Consider the following 19,377-nt stretch of genomic DNA (forward strand, 5'->3'; position numbering starts at 1 on the left):
TAAGGTATGTCTTTTTGCTGATGATACTAAGATATGTAACAGGGTTGATGTTCCAGGAGGGATAAGCGAAATGGCAAATAATTTAGGCAAACTAGAAAAATGGTCAGAGTTGTGTCAGCGGACATTTAATCTTGGACGTAAAAACCCGAAGGCAGAGTACAGAATATTTGATCGAGTCCTAACCTCAACATCTGAGGAAAGGGATTTAGGGGTGATTATTTCTGATGACTTAAAGGTAATAAGACAATGTAATAGAGCAGCAGGAAATGCTAGCAGAATGCTTGATTGTATAGAGAGAGGTATTAGCAGTAGAAAGAGGGAAGTGCTCATGCCATTGTACAGAACAAGAGACCTCACTTGGAGTATTGTACACAGTACCAGAGACCGTATCTCCAGAAGGATATTGATACTGTGACGAGACCAATCTCGCCACATTGCATTGGAGGAGCCTGGTTGCCTGCCTGCTGTCTTTGGACTATGGACCAGACTTTAAAATACTTATTTTCCCTGCAGAAAGGCTGATTCGTGCCTTTTCTGCCGGGGTGTTCGGTAGACTTTATCTACCGAACAAACTACCGATTGCACGACCCCCTGGGAGCTGGAGTGTGCCGCCAATTGACCACCCTGAAGTTGTGGTTAACCGCAGCTTAATTGACGAAGGCAGGGTGGTCTTTGTTAGTCGACCGAACACGTGGCGGCGGCCATTTTACAAGTCCCGTACGGCCAGCGGTGTTCGGCACCTAAACTATGGAACTATAAACGGACACTTATCTGCACGAACACCGCTGAGCCGTCCGTCTCCTGGTTCCCATTCGTGGGGATGTATCCGAACAGCCGTACCTTCGGTATAGTTATGTGAACTGTGGTAACCCAGATAGCTATGCCATGGAGCTTATTCGTGTGATTAAAGACTTTGGCTCCATGGCGATTAAACTGTATTCGTGTGGTCCGGGTGCCATTCACCTAATAATGTGCACCCAGACCTGAGCTATCTGGGGATATGTAACATGTCAGTGTGTAATGTAATAAAAGTGACTTTATATATTTTAAAGCATAATACTGGATTTAGGTCCCCACATGTGTAATGGAGTTTTGCCTTTGTCCTTGGGAGATAATTGGATTACTTCTCCAATTATCTCCAGGGCAGAAGGGAGGAAGCCAGGATGCATTGTGGGGATGTTTTGCTTCTGTGAGTCTGTAATGTGATACATGTCTGTCTGTGTTACAGTCTTCCATTTGGTACCCTAGGGGAGTGTCCACCAGGTGGGAGACCTGCATAAATACTGGGGCAGGTAGCCCTCAATAAACAGACCACTGCTTGACCCTCAAAACAGAGCCTTGTCTCGTTCTTGGGGGGATTCACTGTATGCTGCTGGAGATTGATTGCTAGGAGTGTAAGCTGATGTCTGCTTTTCCTGTTCGTCTGCTAGCAGCTATTCGTGAGGTTCCAGTTGGAGTGCTACCTTATTCCCTTGTATGCAGTTCGGGAGTTTGGTGCATTCATTTATATCCAAATTCGTGAGTTTTGGTGCTTTTACAGTAGCTGTGCCTGTCTGTGAAAAGGGGATTATCGCCTAAACGGATTTTGACCCCTTTTTTGCTGAAACGGTCCGTTACAGATACCTTAGAGAGAGTTCAGAGAAGGGCTACTAAACTGGTTCATGGATTGCAGGATAAAACTTACAAGGAAAGGTTAAAGGATCTTAACATGTATAACTTGGAGGAAAGACGAGAAAGGGGGGATAGGATAGAAACATTTAAATACATAAAGAGAATCAACATAGACAAGGAAGAGACTATATTTAAAAGAAGAAAAACTACTACAACAAGAGGACAGTCTTAAATTATAGGGGCAAATGTTTAAAAAATATCAGAAAGTATTACTTTAGAGGGTAGTGGATGCATGGAATAGCCTTCCAGCTGAATTTGTAGATGTTAACACAGTAAAGGAGTTTAAGCATGCGTGAGATAGGCATAAGGCTATCTTAACTATAAGATAAGGCCAGGGACTAATGAAAGTATTTAGAAATTGGGCAGACTAGATGGGCCGAATGGTTCTTATCTGCCGTCACATTCTTTGTTTCTATAATATCAATAGATATCTCCATGTGCCGCCATATTCAGGGTGATGCAAGAATACCTTAAGAACATTTAACAGGAGACTAAGAAGAAGCATTTTGGAGAGCTCAAGGAATAAACAGTCACATAAGTAAACAAAATGCAAGACAGGAGTGGGGCGGGGCATGACTGCTGAACAGAGCAGACGTGTACCACTGCAGCTCCTGCTCTAAGTTGCAAATACTGCAGATGAAAGCCTAACTACAGCTTCTACTTGACTTCTAAGGGCCAACAGGTGACAAGGGGAACATGCTGACACCAGACAAGCCACCACTTCACCACACTCCTGAGGCTTGGACCTCACACGAGGTGCAAGTAACCAGGGCTTTGTATCTTATATGGTGGCAATTCTGGATGCGGGTTCACCAGAGAACGCAGCTCTCCTCAAATATTGTTGGGACCCAAACTGATGCTCTCCGACACACAGTCCCACAGCGAACCCCTGGGCGTAACCCTAAACCAAATCGGTCGATGCAGAAGCAGAAACTAAAGACACGGGAGACACCTCAACGCAGACAACACAGCGCTGCTGTGAACCGCCACCTTCCTGAGCCACAGTCCACCTCTGTACACTGCCCCACACAACTCCAACGCCCTTGAAGGGTCCTTACCCATTTTGAGAGGAAAAAGCAAGTCGGAAGACTCAGAGACCAAATCCCAGAGAGAGCTCAGAAGGGAACCTGTGTGTCCAGCGACTCAGACCGTATAGCAGCCTGGGGCTGGTGGGGTATGAACTGGCACGACTTGGGTTTGCACTGCATTCAGGGCAGCACACACAAGATGTTAGGCATTGGCTAATTAACCTGTCTACCCCCCAATGCTTTTCGTGCCTCAGTTTAGCCGGTTGTTTATAGAACACTGCTCTTAAGGCAATGCTATCTATAAGTTAGTTTCAGATGACACATATTGCTGTGGCTGTGGTACTATAGTTTTCACTCATTGGTGCGGTTTTAAATTTGTTATGATTTTGTCTGATATGCATGTTTGCAAAGCAGCACTTCTCTCGTGTTTATACTTAACCTGATCTTTAACCTAGTTAAAGCTTGTTACTACTAAAAAAAAATAAAAAAATAAACATGTGCAGATTGCTTGTCTTGAAATTGAAAACTAATCTCTTTTTCTGATATTCTGTCAGGACTACCAAACTGATGTAAGTTTTCATGCACAACCAAAAAGATAATAAAAAATGCAAGACCGGAAAAGGGAAACACTAATCCTCCACAATGTTAAAGGGGAAACGAGAATGCACCACTAGAAAGGGACTGCATCAAATCAGATAACGGTGCTACTAGAGGTTTATCAGCACAAAGTAAACTTGTGCACAAACGCATTTCAGCTGGTACAAATAACTCAAATGCCTTTTACTCTGCGCCAAAACAAATCAATTAGTCTGGGATTTACCTGTTGAGCCTTATTCAGGGAATAAGTCTCCACAGGTAAACAGGTAAAGTCTCCACAGGTAAACCCACAGCTTATTAGCCCTAACTAATAACGCTAACTGTGAAACTTTCAGTAGTTCCCCAAAACGCTCTCAGCCCATCAGCAAAGAAAATTATTAGTTTATTGGTAGTTAACTCTGCAAAGGCCAACACATAGCTAATGTAGAACGAGTTCCTTACGACGGAGAGATTGTGAAGTTGTTGCACTGTAAGGTGATGTATCCACTGTAGGAAGAGTAGTTTGGCCTACTACCTTCCAGAATGCAGATCACACTTAGCATAAAAAAGTTAATTGAACAGGGCCCACAATCCCTCTGTTCCTGTGCATACATTTGTCTGGTTACAATTATGTGTCGGTTAGTCCATCCATTGTACAGCGCTACGGAATTTGATGGCGCTATATAAATAATAAAATAATATATTTTGGTCTTTACAGCAGTACCACAGTTGAGAAATGCATGTTCTGGGTGTGCTCCCAAATTCCCTTTTTTCTACCCACATTAGAGTGAGCATATCATGGTGAATTTACTATGGCATAGGGAGTGTTTCTCCGCAACAATGAGAGATACTCACACAGTGAGCAGTACAACCAAATCTGTGGAACGCCTCAGCCTGTAGTACACATGCCATGCTCAAACACTTCCCACTCACTGTTATATAACGAGTACTGCGTAGTGATGTTTCAGTGGGAGCTCATAAAGGGGCTACCCGGCAAAACCCATGTGTTAAACACCGCCGTAATTCTGACAGAAATTTAACTTTTTTACGAACAGGCATTCGGTCACAGGATTTTCAGTCCGCTTCACTCTTTATCTTAACTTATCTTACTTTACGGTGGGGGAGTCTCAGTAGTAGAACAGGAGTTATTTAAGGGGTGCTCACGAAAGCACATTAGATTTCAACAGATCAGTGTGTCACAGGACATGCTAAATATGCAGATCTATGTAATGCATACTGAGGAGTCTAAACGGACTATGGTGATTTACTACTGATAGGGACTCTCGGTCACAGCACTAAGACCGAGAATTCAGCTTTCATTACCTCACTTTCAATTAGGCTTAACAGTGGGGACGTAAGCATGTTCATGAACTTTGCAAAAGATTAAACACTAGATCCTTACTGCAGAAGAGTCTAGTTAACGGTTATCTTTCCTTCCTCTTGAGCCTGTACTGTAAATATTTGTACCACTGAGTCCTTAAATACCTAACTCTGATACTACAGGGAGTGCAGAATTATTAGGCAAATGAGTATTTTGACCACATCATCCTCTTTATGCATGTTGTCTTACTCCAAGCTGTATAGGCTCGAAAGCCTACTACCAATTAAGCATATTAGGTGATGTGCATCTCTGTAATGAGAAGGGGTGTGGTCTAATGACATCAACACCCTATATCAGGTGTGCATAATTATTAGGCAACTTCCTTTCCTTTGGCAAAATGGGTCAAAGGAAGGACTTGACAGGCTCAGAAAAGTCAAAAATAGTGAGATATCTTGCAGAGGGATGCAGCACTCTTAAAATTGCAAAGCTTCTGAAGCGTGATCATCGAACAATCAAGCGTTTCATTCAAAATAGTCAACAGGGTCGCAAGAAGCGTGTGGAGAAACAAAGGCGCAAAATAACTGCCCATGAACTGAGAAAAGTCAAGCGTGCAGCTGCCAAGATGCCACTTGCCACCAGTTTGGCCATATTTCAGAGCTGCAACATCACTGGAGTGCCCAAAAGCACAAGGTGTGCAATACTCAGAGACATGGCCAAGGTAAGAAAGGCTGAAAGACGACCACCACTGAACAAGACACACAAGCTGAAAGTCAAGACTGGGCCAAGAAATATCTCAAGACTGATTTTTCTAAGGTTTTATGGACTGATGAAATGAGAGTGAGTCTTGATGGGCCAGATGGATGGGCCCGTGGCTGGGTTGGTAAAGGGCAGAGAGCTCCAGTCCGACTCAGACGCCAGCAAGGTGGAGGTGGAGTACTGGTTTGGGCTGGTATCATCAAAGATGAGCTTGTGGGGCCTTTTCGGGTTGAGGATGGAGTCAAGCTCAACTCCCAGTCCTACTGCCAGTTTCTGGAAGACGCCTTCTTCAAGCAGTGGTACAGGAAGAAGTCTGCATCCTTCAAGAAAAACATGATTTTCATGCAGGACAATGCTCCATCACACGCGTCCAAGTACTCCACAGCGTGGCTGGCAAGAAAGGGTATAAAAGAAGAAAATCTAATGACATGGCCTCCTTGTTCACCTGATCTGAACCCCATTGAGAACCTGTGGTCCATCATCAAATGTGAGATTTACAAGGAGGGAAAACAGTACACCTCTCTGAACAGTGTCTGGGAGGCTGTGGTTGCTGCTGCACGCAATGTTGATGGTGAACAGATCAAAACACTGACAGAATCCATGGATGGCAGGCTTTTGAGTGTCCTTGCAAAGAAAGGTGGCTATATTGGTCACGGATTTGTTTTTGTTTTGTTTTTGAATGTCAGAAATGTATATTTGTGAATGTTGAGATGTTATATTGGTTTCACTGGTAAAAATAAATAATTGAAATGGGTATATATTTGTTTTTTGTTAAGTTGCCTAATAATTATGCACAGTAATAGTCACCTGCACACACAGATATCCCCCTAAAATAGCTAAAACTAAAAACAAACTAAAAACTACTTCCAAAAATATTCAGCTTTGATATTAATGAGTTTTTTGGGTTCATTGAGAACATGGTTGTTGTTCAATAATAAAATTAATCCTCAAAAATACAACTTGCCTAATAATTCTGCACTCCCTGTACATTTCAGCAACCCACTGAGATTTCTGTAAAACAGCAGACATGTACTGTCTGTGCTGTTAAGCAAGATACATCACCTGACAACAACAGGACTGAACTTTTTGTATTTATTTTAATTATTTTTTCTCTTTTTATTATTAATCTCTTTTTATGCAATAACATTAAAAGTTAAAGGACCACTATAGGCAACCAGACCACTTCAGCTCAATGAAGTGGTTTGGGTGCCAGGTCCATCTAGGGTTCACCCTGCAGCTGTAAACATAGCAGTTTCAGAGAAACTGCTATGTTTACATTAGGGTTAATCCAGCCTCTAGTGGCTGTCTCACTGACAGCCGCTAGAGGCACTTCCGCGCTTCTCACTGTGAAAATCACAGTGAGAAGACGCTGCCGTCCATAGGAAATCATTGAGAAATGCTTTCCTATGAACCGATTAAAGTGCTGCATTCAGCGCTGATGTCAGAAGACGGAGGAGAGTTCCCCAGCACCGAGGGAACCCGGCCCTGGAGAAGAGCAAGAGTTTAACCTCTTACTCCCCCTTCAGCCCGGCGGGAGGGACCTAAAGACCCTATAGTACGAGTTTGTTTCCTTGGCACGATAGTGGTCCTTTAAGTTTTAATTGGTCACTGTTTGTTACTGTGATAAGGCTTCACCCTGGCAAATATGCAACATTGTATCGAATCAGGAGACACCTGCTAGTAGATTTGGTTTCTTTTTTGTTTTGTATTTATTCAATTACATTGAGCTCATAAATTGGTTCAATCTATCTCAACCACTTTCTAAGTGAGCTGCAAAAGGAAAATAATGTATTAAAAATAGGCGTAACACACACCTTGATATTATCGTATTAAAAAAATGGTCATACAAATTATATTTAGTATTTTAAGTAATAAAAACAGATAAATAAGGGGCACATACATACATGCATGGTGGTATTGCCCCAAACTGGCTCCACTGTGGGAAGAAGTGGCTTCCCTAGTCTCAGAACTCCTTCAAATCACCATACCACTAGACCCATGGACATGGCTCCTCTCCAGACCACGAGAGGACCTATCCAGAGCCCAAAACAAAATGACAAACAGGATAGCCCTAGCGACGAGACGGGCAATAGCAGAACTCTGGGGCACCCCAAACGCCCCCACACTACAAACAATCATACGCCAAACCAGGGAAGCAGTAGACATGGACAGGATCTCAGCCAGAATACATGAAACCTCCAAACAATTCCACAAAATATGGGACCCTTGGCTACAATGAGGGCCCACAGACGACCACCCCACCACCACTCTTGCCCGCTAAACTAAAAAAGCAACCAAATCACAACACCAACACTCAACAGAAGATGCACGACCCCAAACCGGACCACTGGGTAATCATTAGCTCCTCAAAACCGAACCCCACCATGGTACACCAACCCCTGTACATAGGTTCATTATGCCCCCCCCCCCCCCAATTGGTTACCCCTACCCACTTGAACTCATAACCCTGCAGCACCACAACCAAAACCTACCAAAGAGAAACCCACCCAACACTAAACCAGCTACGCCTGCGAGACCTAACAACCCACACCCAGTTACTGCAAGCATCAACACGTTTGAACAGACGAACTAAAAAGAAACGTAAAAAAAAAAAAAAAAAAAGACCAAAACCGAGGACCCCGAATCCCACAAAAACACACATCTGACACATAACCAAATGCGGGGACTAGGAACACAACACGTAATAATGGCTTCTACGCAAAAGCCCTAAGACAACAAAAAACATAAAAAATACTGCTCATCTGTATCAAACTCATTGTGCTACCCCTACCCACTTTCTTTTCTGTACCCCATTTATTTCATTGAAAAACAATAAATAAAGAATGTTTTTAAAAAAAAAAATGTGACACTTGTGAATCCCTTCTCCCCTTTCTTTTCTGTACCCCTATTTTTGATTTATGACAAAATAAAAATTGTCAAATTAAAAAAACAAACAAAAAAAAAAACATAATATATTTCACAATGTTGGTTATATTACTTATCACATTTTATTAAAGATTAGATCCTACAAAACGTTTGAGAAACAAAAAAAGGAAATCAAATTATAGTTTTAAAAATGGTGACCTCTCAGGAGTATCTAAAGTAGTTTTCAATGCAAAATTTATTGTAGGTGTGAGCCATTTAGACAAAATAGCAGTAGATTCACAGCTGCCTATACAATGGCAGAGTTCACAGTCGACAAAATTGAAAGGAAGAAAAAAAATCAACTTGTAAATAAAATGTACTACAGTATCAATCATATGAGAAGAAAAACTACAGAAGGACAGGAGGCAAGCCTATCCTGAAAGTTTTAAAGGGGGTTACAGAGGTACATAGGGCTTAACCTTTAGAATAATTAATAAAGACAAATGAGGATAGATCACTCGTAAATATAAGGAGAGAAACCAGTCCCACAGAAGATACCTCAAGGTAAAATTCAATATGCCGATGCATAGACTTTGATTTTAATACCTATTTTGGTTATCACATTTGTAGTAACTTCATAGTCCTGTTAGACCAAGGATCTCTCTAGTCTAGTGGGGCTGCCTCGAAGCAGCAGGGGGAGGGTGTCGCTAGCTATATGATTTAGATCGGTCCTTTTTTCAATTCTTCAAGTCTTGCTGGATCCCCCTCCGCCTACCTGAAATACCATGTCCGTTTACCTTTATCTCACACATGAACTTCGCTAGAGGTCTGTAGTGCATTGGTAAGGGGGTTGATCCAGATAGCCTTGAGATCGGGGCTTTAGTGGCTGAAGTCTTAACCGTACCACTTCTGATCAGCCTCTCCTATCTAACAGATCTTTCGTACTCTGATAAACGATGGGTTAATATTCACCCATTAATCTTCGCCTCAGGTATATCACACCCGCTTATATCGAGACACAGATCCTAAATCCAGGGGTCACTACTGGGTATGGCTGCACTGGTGCTCTAGAGGATTACCTTTGGTCTGAGATACTGGACAGTTCCTCTATATTTGCTTATTACGTCTAGACCTTATCTAATGGCCATATCCTGATACTGCTGATTAGACCATTTAGGAGTTCTAGTGTACGTTACAAGCATCTGATATTTATTATATCGTATATTCAAAGGACACTTTAGAAAACAGGGTACTAGCTTGTACTGCAAATAGCTTACCCACTAGAGGCAATTGTGTGGTTAAGACTACAGCCACCTGTTTCACTTGTATCATTTTGAAAGTATAGTTACTGTTTAGCGATACAGATTTATGTAACACCTCATATCTACTATATTCTACACATAATTTAGTAATCAAATTATGTTACAGTTGTAGTTTATGGAGTATATTGAGAACTTGTGATCTGGAACCCGTGTCTTTCCATGATCACTTTTAACTTTTCACATCACGTTTTGATACACGCATTTTTTATGTTTTGTATGTGCTGTTCCTGTTTTCCATAAAGTGTATTACCCTATATTGAATTTTACCTTGATGTATCTTCTGTGGGGCTGGTTTCTCTCCATATATTTAGGAGTGATCCATCCTCATTTGTCTTTATACAGTATCAATCCAACATTACATTCACTTGTGCCATCACAGATAACTTTTCCAAAGGCATGTCAGATTAACAAACAAAACACAAAAAACAAAACACAAAACAAAAAGTTCACATCTATTCTCAGGTACAACAGATATTGTCAGTATATTTATACTGGCAGACATTTTGTGTTAAGACAAATTAAAAGTGTACACTGTAAGTCACCATCAGAACAGAGGTGACTCAATTTTGTATTACAATGCTAAGACAGACAGAAAAAATTATCTCTGTAACTCTATTCATTCAAGTTTGAGCTTAGGAATGTGACTTCTATAAACATTAGAGATAAAACCTGAGATAAGGCATGATGTCTGCAGCAACCTCACATTACTACAGTTTCACACAAGAAAACCAGACACCAATGACAGATAACACCAAGTAATTTTATTATTAATCCTACAGTTCCATTGTAAGGAAGGGTGAAATTAAGGTTAGGATGAGTCAGGAATCTAACATATAGCCAAAATAACAGACGCGCTGTCTGGTAAAAGTGAACCAAAACCTTTGAAGTCCGACAGGTTTGATGGACGGTTATCCATAAAAGATAACCAAGATGACATCAAATGCATCACTAAATTCAATTAACCCATTATACAATAAGGTAAATGGACCCCCTCCTGACAAGAATTTTCGGTGAGGTAATACCACCATCTACTGATCAAAATCTAGATGATATTCTGGAAGACACACCCACAGTTCCCTATTGGTCCTATCAACTTGTGACTTATAGGGAATTTGTCCTTTAAAAATTAAGGACAAAGGAGAAGGGAGGACTCTTACACTTAAAAACAGTCTTTGACTCAAACGCTCACCTTCGCATCTAAGATCTGACATCTGGAGCCAAAGCTGGACACACCAAATTATTTGTATCTTTTCCATCCAACACAACTTCAGAACTCTGAAAACTTTTCTATTTTCATACAATTCTCTCATCATACTTGCATTCAAAATTCCTGGGACATATCTACACATCTGATAGAAAATCTACAACCCAACTGGTAATTATGCTGGTTTTATTTAATTAAATTAATTTTACTAAAAGGCAAAATATACTTGGGTAAAAGCTGGTGATTCCAACATTTAAGGAGTCATGATTCGATAATATATAAAATTCGTAATTCCATTCCTGCAGGTGGACCAATGAACTCTATATCACTTTTAACTTTAAAAATAGAATACCAAAAACATAGACCACGTTAACTCCCCCGGAGGTACAACATACACCACCCCAGACCAAATTGCCTCAGTCTTTGCCGCATACTTCACAAACCTTTACGACCACAAATCACAATCTGGACATGACCACCCAATTGACCCTCAAGCCATAGAATCTTATCTCGGGCACATCCCTAACCCAGCGCTGTCAGACGACACGAGAGAACAACTCGTTATGCCAGTCACGGAGGAAGAAATTGCGCTAGTTATTAAATCACTTAAACCGAACAAATGCCCGGGTCCAGATTGATTCACTGGCCAATATTACAAATCGTTCCCGGACGCCCTCCTATCCCACCTAACCACACTGTATAACTCGCTATTTCAGGGCGATGCACTACCGGATGATGATATGTTGAGATCAAACATCACCCTAATCCCGAAACCGAACAAATCACTCTCTGACCCAGGCCACTACAGATCAATATCCCTCCTTAATGTAGATCTCAAAATCTTTACCAAACTCTTAGCAAACCGCATTCCATACTCCCTACCTAAATTAATCCATCCCGACCAAGTGGGTTTCATCCCCTCAAGACAGGCCAGTGATAACACCAGGCGCATTCTGGACCTCATTTGGGTGGCAACGCACAAAAGGACCCCGACCCTCCTCCTTTCCATGGATGCCGAGAAGGCTTTTGATCGCCTTCCTCTTTGCCACCCTCAGGAAATTCAGAATCCCCGACCCCATCATTGCGGCCCTCAAATCCCTTTACAATAATCCTACGACCACCCTTCTTATACCGAATTCCAGACCTACCTCAATTAAAATCCATAATGGCACCAGGCAGGGCTGCCCTCTCTCTCCGCTCCTCTTCGCCCTCTCCTTAGAACCCCTTCTACAAAAGATACGAGACACCCCGCAAATCACTGGTCTCAGGGTGAGACACACCGAATATAAGATAGCGGCTTATGCCGACGATATCCTCCTCACACTCACGAACCCAACCCAATCCATCCCTCCCCTACTGACACTCCTGGAAGAATACGCGGCACTTTCAGGATATAAATTAAACCTAGATAAAACGGAGACACTCCCACTGGGGATCCCAGAACGCGACCTAAATAACCTCCGCTACTCACACCCATTTAAATATAACACGACTAGTTTCCCATACCTCGGCATCCTCCTACCGGCCAACCCTGAATCCACATACACGCTAAACTACCCCCCCCTAATTCGACAGGCCCATACAGAACTCCTCACCTGGAACACCATGCCAATCTCGTGGATGGGCAGGATTGCCTCCATTAAAATGAATTTGCTTCCCAGATTCTTGTACCTATTCCAAACCTTACCCATCCCGATTTCCCGGAGAGACTTCAAGACACTTCAAACAAAAATAGACAACTTCATATGGTCTAACAAACGACCCAGGATAAAAAGAACCACGATGTATAAAACCACGAAAACTGGGGGTCTGGGACTCCCCAATTTCTTAACTTACTTCCAAGCTGCACAGATATCACAAATACAACAACTACACGCCCCCCGGGTCTTAAACTGTGGGCAGACCTCGAGCACGACCTCATGGGAGGTGACCACCCTTCACTCCTCTTTTGGATACCCAAACACTCCAGACCCGACACTCCACAAACGTCCCCAGCCCTACGCACCTCATTCCAGATATGGGACAAAATCATACTGCACTCCCACCTTGTCAACTCCCCTTCTCCCTTGACCCCACTCTTAAGAAACAGTTCCCTCCAGGAATGGCCCCTCGAGATTTCGCACATTTTGAGGACAATGAACTCTACTGCTTCTTCCGATCCAATCAAATGCTCCACTTCCCGGATTTACCCAGAAACACACCGCTAAACACCTCAGACCACTTCAGGTTTCTCCAGATCCGTAGCTTCCTACAGAACCCCCAACACTCCGCCACGGCAACCGCTACCCTGACCCAATTCGAACGAGAATGCATACCCACCCCGGTACGCAAGGGGCAAATCTCCTCTATTTATGCCCGACTTAACTCCTCATCCCCAACAGATGCACTAGCTTACACCAAAACATGGGAAAGAGACATCGCCCCCCCCCAACGACCCTTCGGACTGGTCCGATATCTGGGAAACAACGGCATCCCTTACCGTTTGCGTTAACCATAGGGAACAGGCCCACAAAACACTTCTCCGATGGTACCTGACGCCCCTGCGGATGAAGCAAATTAAATGTAAATGCTCGACCACAGACGAATGTTGGAAAGGATGTGGGGCACAAGGTACCTATATCCACGCCTGGTGGCACTGCCCACGCATAGCGCAAATTTGGTCAGAGGTGGCGGACCTGGCATCAGCCCTCCTATATACAGAGATCCCTCTTGACCCGTGGATCTGGTTATTATCTAAACCCCACGCCCCCCTAATTAGGTCACATAACAAACTGCTCGCCAAAATAGCTCTGGCCACAAGGCGCACTATAGCCGAGCAATGGGGCAACAAAAACATACCCACCCTAGACACTGCACTCAAAAAAATAGAGGAAGCCAGGGAAATGGACAAGCTCTCAGCCTTACTCCATGACACAACCCACCACCACAACAGAGTTTGGGACCCCTGGGTCATATATAGGCTGACTCATCCCTACCCATAGAGGCCGGCCACCCCCGCACACCTCCCCACTACCTGCTCCGAAGACCACTGCCCGGTCCTACCCTAATCCCCAAACCTCTCACCACCCCCGTACACACTCACTAGATCACTTCCGACCACTCCCCAGAGGTTTCCACCCAATTTGCCACCCTAACACGGACTACCCCTCGACCCAGAATCGCTCAGCTAGGATAAGCCCATGACACTGAACCTGCCCGGGGAGTAGATCCAATGACCTGGAGTACGCCTCAGTCTTCTACCCTCGCAACCGTATTTGATCACACAACAACAACACGACAACTTCACCCACCCAACACAGGGACCCCACAAGGAACCGACACCTCCATACCCCCTCCCCCCGGTCCTAACCATCAGGCCCACACCTTCCAAAATACACCCCTTGACCACAGACCACCACTGGCGCACACTGGCACGTGCGGCCCACACCCCACCCGACATGGCCTAACTCCTAACAACATCGCACGAGCCTAGTTTCCGGGAGAACAAAAAGATCTAATTTGAACTACAGAGATGTACTTCACCCCTCCCCCACCTCCACAAACCCAACCCATCTTAGTACCCCTCTGGAAATACACACCACAAGACCACATAATGCTGTCAAAACTGAAACTCCTCTACTTAGAACACCTACCGACCCATATCTTAGGGAACGGGAATGACGACTGACTGCAACAATTAGCACTCAAAGTTATGCTATTCCAGCCTATGTGACCTCATTTCTGAAGAAATAATGATTAACTCATTGTATTGAATGGCTCGCATTTGTACCCCACCCCTCTTTTACATTCTGTATCCCTCACATACGGTTGAAAGACTCAAAACACTGAAAATAAAGTATTTAAAAAAAAATCAAAAAAAAAAATAGAATACCAGGCAATTATCCAGATATATTAGCTTACGTAATTTAGAAATAGTGAATCTTAATTAAGGAAAGTTAGAATTCTACAAACGTAAAATCTGGATAGAATTATTCTTATTGGATGGATATAGGAATGGTCAATGATTAAGTATGAGAAATATTGTAATTGTAACATTGCAATATAATAGGATATTTTGCAGCTAGCAGTGAAAGCGTTAATTCAGTGTGATTTGACTGTCAAAGTTTTTATTGCTTTACGCTGTGCTGCTGTGTTCTGTTTTAAGTTGATTTCAAAGTAAAGTATCATGTCGTAAATAACTGTTGCCATTTAGCTGTCTATATTGTGTTAAACCACTGCCATATTGTATACCTATGTTATACCTAAATATTCACTGATATTATCATGCATGTTACATATTATTATTGTCACAATCAATATTTTTTATAATTAATTTGTGATTAATGTGTGAGATAAAATCTAATGAAACTTACTCTAGGATCTATGAGAATTAAAATAGTGGGTAATTCTCAGCTTTAAAATCATTAATCGGGGAAACCATGCCAAGATTTAAATTTTTGATATAATAAAATTATTAAATACATTTTTGATAATTTGTATGAAAATATTATTTTTAATATTTATTACCCCATAAATATCCTCACAATATCCCACTACTAACAGGGAACATGTGGAATACATTTCAGTTATCATTCACACAAGTATTAAAACATATGCAGAAAGGACTTTCCTGGGTCTTCTTTATCAGGTCTACCTTTTCAAGAAAAAAATCTGACGTGCAAGACTTCCTCTGCAATAGCACGAGTATGGTAAAATACAAAAAACATACCTTTCTTTCTAGCACCTAAATTGTTATTTAGATGGCCTGGCTGTTTATGTGCTCCACCTTCCGCCATCCTTCAAAGTTTCCTGATACATTCAGGGTAGATGTATCAGAGTTTTTCATTCACCCAAAATAACCTGAAAACAAGACCATAATAGATCAATGAATTATAAGACTTGCCCATTCTATCTATGGTAAACATATTTTATGTCATGTGCAATCGGTCAACAGTAGTATAAAAAGGCCTTGAAAAATAACAGCCTAAAGAGAGCAAGACCAATACAAAAAGGTTTCTACAAGTGAAAGTATTGGTTCACTGAAATCAACAATGGGTATGTTAGTAAATGAGGATATGGGAAAGGCATACATTTTAAATTATTTTTTAAAACATTAAATCATTTGGAAAGCTTATCCAACAATAAAAAATATATATATATATTTTATCTTTCAGGATTTTTTTTCCTGAAAACATACAAATGGATTGGAAAAAAAGCAGTGTCGACATTAAAAAAGGATCAACATTTTGAAGTGTTATTAAAGAATCACTCAGGAGTTAATTAAGCACAACAATGTAATTTGCAGTAATCAGTATTGCACAATGGTTTAAAGATAGGGCGCGGAGAGTAATTTGAATTATTTTTCATATTGGGAACAGTGGAGCCCTTCGGTGGTCTGTTCCAGGTCCACATCACTTCAACCCGTTTAATATTTTTGCAACAGAATGGAAAATCATGTGTCAGTATTTAGGTGCAGTATTTTACTTTGTGCAGAGAGAGATGGAAAAATACTTTTTGCGAAAAAGAACAAAAAAGTTGTGGCATTCTCTGCTTTTTTATTATTGATCAGATTCTGTGCATTTTTATAAATCTAAAAACAAAAATAATATTCAAGGATATAGTTCAGGCATAGGCAAACTTCGGCCATCCAGATGTTTTGGACTACACCTTCCATGGTGCTTTGCCAGCATTATGGGGGATGTAGTCTACAACATCTAGAGTGCCGAAGGTTGCCTATCCCAGATATGGTTAATATGCGGGATATCACTTTGATGATCCAAATAGCTGCCATTTTTGCAGTTTTCCTGATTTGTCGCAAAATTGGAAAGCACCTAAAATTGTTTATTTGCTTTCTGTTGGATCAACAATAGTAATATACATGTGCAAGGCAGAAATTGAGCATATTCAGTATGTATGACTATGATTTAAAAAAATCCCTCTCCAAACTTAATGATCATTAATAAATTCATAAGCAACCATTTTTTTTTTTTTTGCATCAACTTAAAGAGTAACTTTCATATTCTGGATGAGGGAATTTAGTAACCAAACCTGTTCATTAATGCAGACAGTAACTTACATGAATGCAACTTTATAAAAGACACGCAGGCATGATCAACAGATAAGATTGCTCAACCGAACATTTGCATGAGAAGAGCTCCTGAGATTTTCACACACAATACCAATTAGCAATTTCAAAATAAGAAAGTGAAAGTTGAATATCAAAAGTAGATAAAGAAAAGAAAAGGCTGATGCACACGCACACATAGTGCTGTGCAGTGGGTCAGGTAAACTATATTTTAGATTGCTGCATTTTCTATTTCAAGCATTTCTTTTCCCAATTAGTTTTTTATTTATAGGATATTTGAGCTAGTTTCATTATGATTTTATGGTAAGGCATGGTTATCAGGATAAACATTTGTAGATTTAATTTAAAAAAAAATCAACTTGTACAAGGACAAAAGTGGTAGCCCAAAAATGTGAAAACTTTCTCTAACTCTGCTATTGTCACAACACAACAAATGTTGCCTTGTGAATTACCCTGAGTGTCATACCCTCTGCCCTCCCATAACCTCCCCCTTTTTTATAGTGTGTTCTCTCTGTGTCATGTGCATGCGATGAGTACTGACTGTGCATGGTGCAAGTGTAGAGTATGCTGGCTGTATGTGTTTATGAAACACATATGTACTGACCATAAACAAACACACTGCACACACATCCACTAACACACACTCACTTACTGATATACCATATACACATAAATGACACATTCTAGGACACATACACAGCACTGATTACCAACTGCAGCTTGTCCCAAGCTCTCTGCCCATAAAAACGGTGGCGTTGGCCACAGGGATATGAAGTCTCTCTGAATCCCAAGGGGCCATTTCTCCTGAGCAATGTAAAGAGCGGTTGGCTGCTGCCCCTCCTCACACATCCCTGTAAGCCACCAGTGAGCTGCAGCATTCTGCCAGAGATGCACTCACTGCCCAACACCAACTTTGTGGTTAGGATTTGGTTAGGATTTGGACCGTCCAACCAGCAGGATGCCCATTCGTAAAGTATCATTCACTTGCTTTTTGCAAGTTAATTGGTAATTTGAAGAATTATTTGCCTGCTGGTACCGATAGCGATGTCAGCGGGGAAATAGTTAAAAACTCTCTGCAGCGCGAAGGTTAATTATGGATGGGCAGCCACCACATAAACGCAAAAGAAATTAAAAAAATAAATATAAATCCTATGGGGAACAATAAGACTTGATTAGGTTAGATGAAGGTTGAGACGGTAGTCATCATCTGGGGTTTCATATGGACACTTTACAGGGAGTGCAGAATTATTAGGCAAGTTGTATTTTTGAGGATTAAATTTTATTATTGAACAACAACCATGTTCTCAATGAACCCAAAAAACTCATTAATATCAAAGCTGAATACTTTTGGAAGTAGTTTTTAGTTTGTTTTTAGTTATAGCTATTTTAGGGGGATATCTGTGTGTGCAGGTGACTATTACTGTGCATAATGATTAGGCAACTTAACAAAAAACAAATATTTACCCATTTCAATTATTTATTTTTACCAGTGAAACCAATATAACATCTCAACATTCACAAATATACATTTCTGACATTCAAAAACATAACAAAAACAAATCAGTGACCAATATAGCCACCTTTCTTTGCAAGGACACTCAAAAGCCTGCCATCCATGGATTCTGTCAGTGTTTTGATCTGTTCACCATCAACATTGCGTGCAGCAGCAACCACAGCCTCCCAGACACTGTTCAGAGAGGTGTATTGTTTTCCCTCCTTGTAAATCTCACATTTGATGATGGACCACAGGTTCTCAATGGGGTTCAGATCAGGTGAACAAGGAGGCCATGTCATTAGATTTTCTTCTTTTATACCCTTTCTTGCCAGCCACGCTGTGGAGTACTTGGACGCGTGTGATGGAGCATTGTCCTGCATGAAATCATGTTTTTCTTGAAGGATGCAGACTTCTTCCTGTACCACTGCTTGAAGAAGGTGTCTTCCAGAAACTGGCAGTAGGACTGGGAGTTGAGCTTGACTCCATCCTCAACCCGAAAAGGCCCCACAAGCTCATCTTTGATGATACCAGCCCAAACCAGTACTCCACCTCGCTGGCGTCTGAGTCGGACTGGAGCTCTCTGCCCTTTACCAATCCATCCATCTGGCCCATCAAGACTCACTCTCATTTCATCAGTCCATAAAACCTTAGAAAAATCAGTCTTGAGATATTTCTTGGCCCAGTCTTGACCTTTCAGCTTGTGTGTGTTTTTCATTGTGGTCGTCTTTCAGCCTTTCTTACCTTGGCCATGTCTCTGAGTATTGCACACCTTGTGCTTTTGGGCACTCCAGTGATGTTGCAGCTCTGAAATATGGCCAAACTGGTGGCAAGTGGCATCTTGGCAGCTGCACGCTTGACTTTTCTCAGTTCATGGGCAGTTATTTTGCGCCTTGGTTTCTCCACACGCTTCTTGCGACCCTGTTGACTATTTTGAATGAAACGCTTGATTGTTCGATGATCACGCTTCAGAAGCTTTGCAATTTTAAGAGTGCTGCATCCCTCTGCAAGATATCTCACTATTTTTGACTTTTCTGAGCCTGTCAAGTCCTTCTTTTGACCCATTTTGCCAAAGGAA

At 41.7% G+C, this 19,377-nt stretch overlaps 1 protein-coding gene across 3 annotated transcripts in view; it reads right to left on the bottom strand.

Moving 5' to 3' along the window:
* RNF216 (ring finger protein 216) overlaps window positions 1-19,377 on the bottom strand; it is a 288,938-nt gene that overhangs the window by 214,651 nt on the left and 54,910 nt on the right. For all 3 annotated transcript variants that reach the window (XM_063430189.1, XM_063430187.1, XM_063430188.1), the window contains exon 2: window positions 15,452-15,582. In XM_063430189.1, the coding sequence (XP_063286259.1) occupies window positions 15,452-15,518 (67 nt within the window). In that variant the 5' untranslated portion in view covers window positions 15,519-15,582. The remainder of the gene's footprint in view (window positions 1-15,451; window positions 15,583-19,377) is intronic.

The sequence above is a fragment of the Pelobates fuscus genome, chromosome 8, assembly GCF_036172605.1.
Source record: "Pelobates fuscus isolate aPelFus1 chromosome 8, aPelFus1.pri, whole genome shotgun sequence".
NCBI lineage: Eukaryota > Metazoa > Chordata > Amphibia > Anura > Pelobatidae > Pelobates > Pelobates fuscus.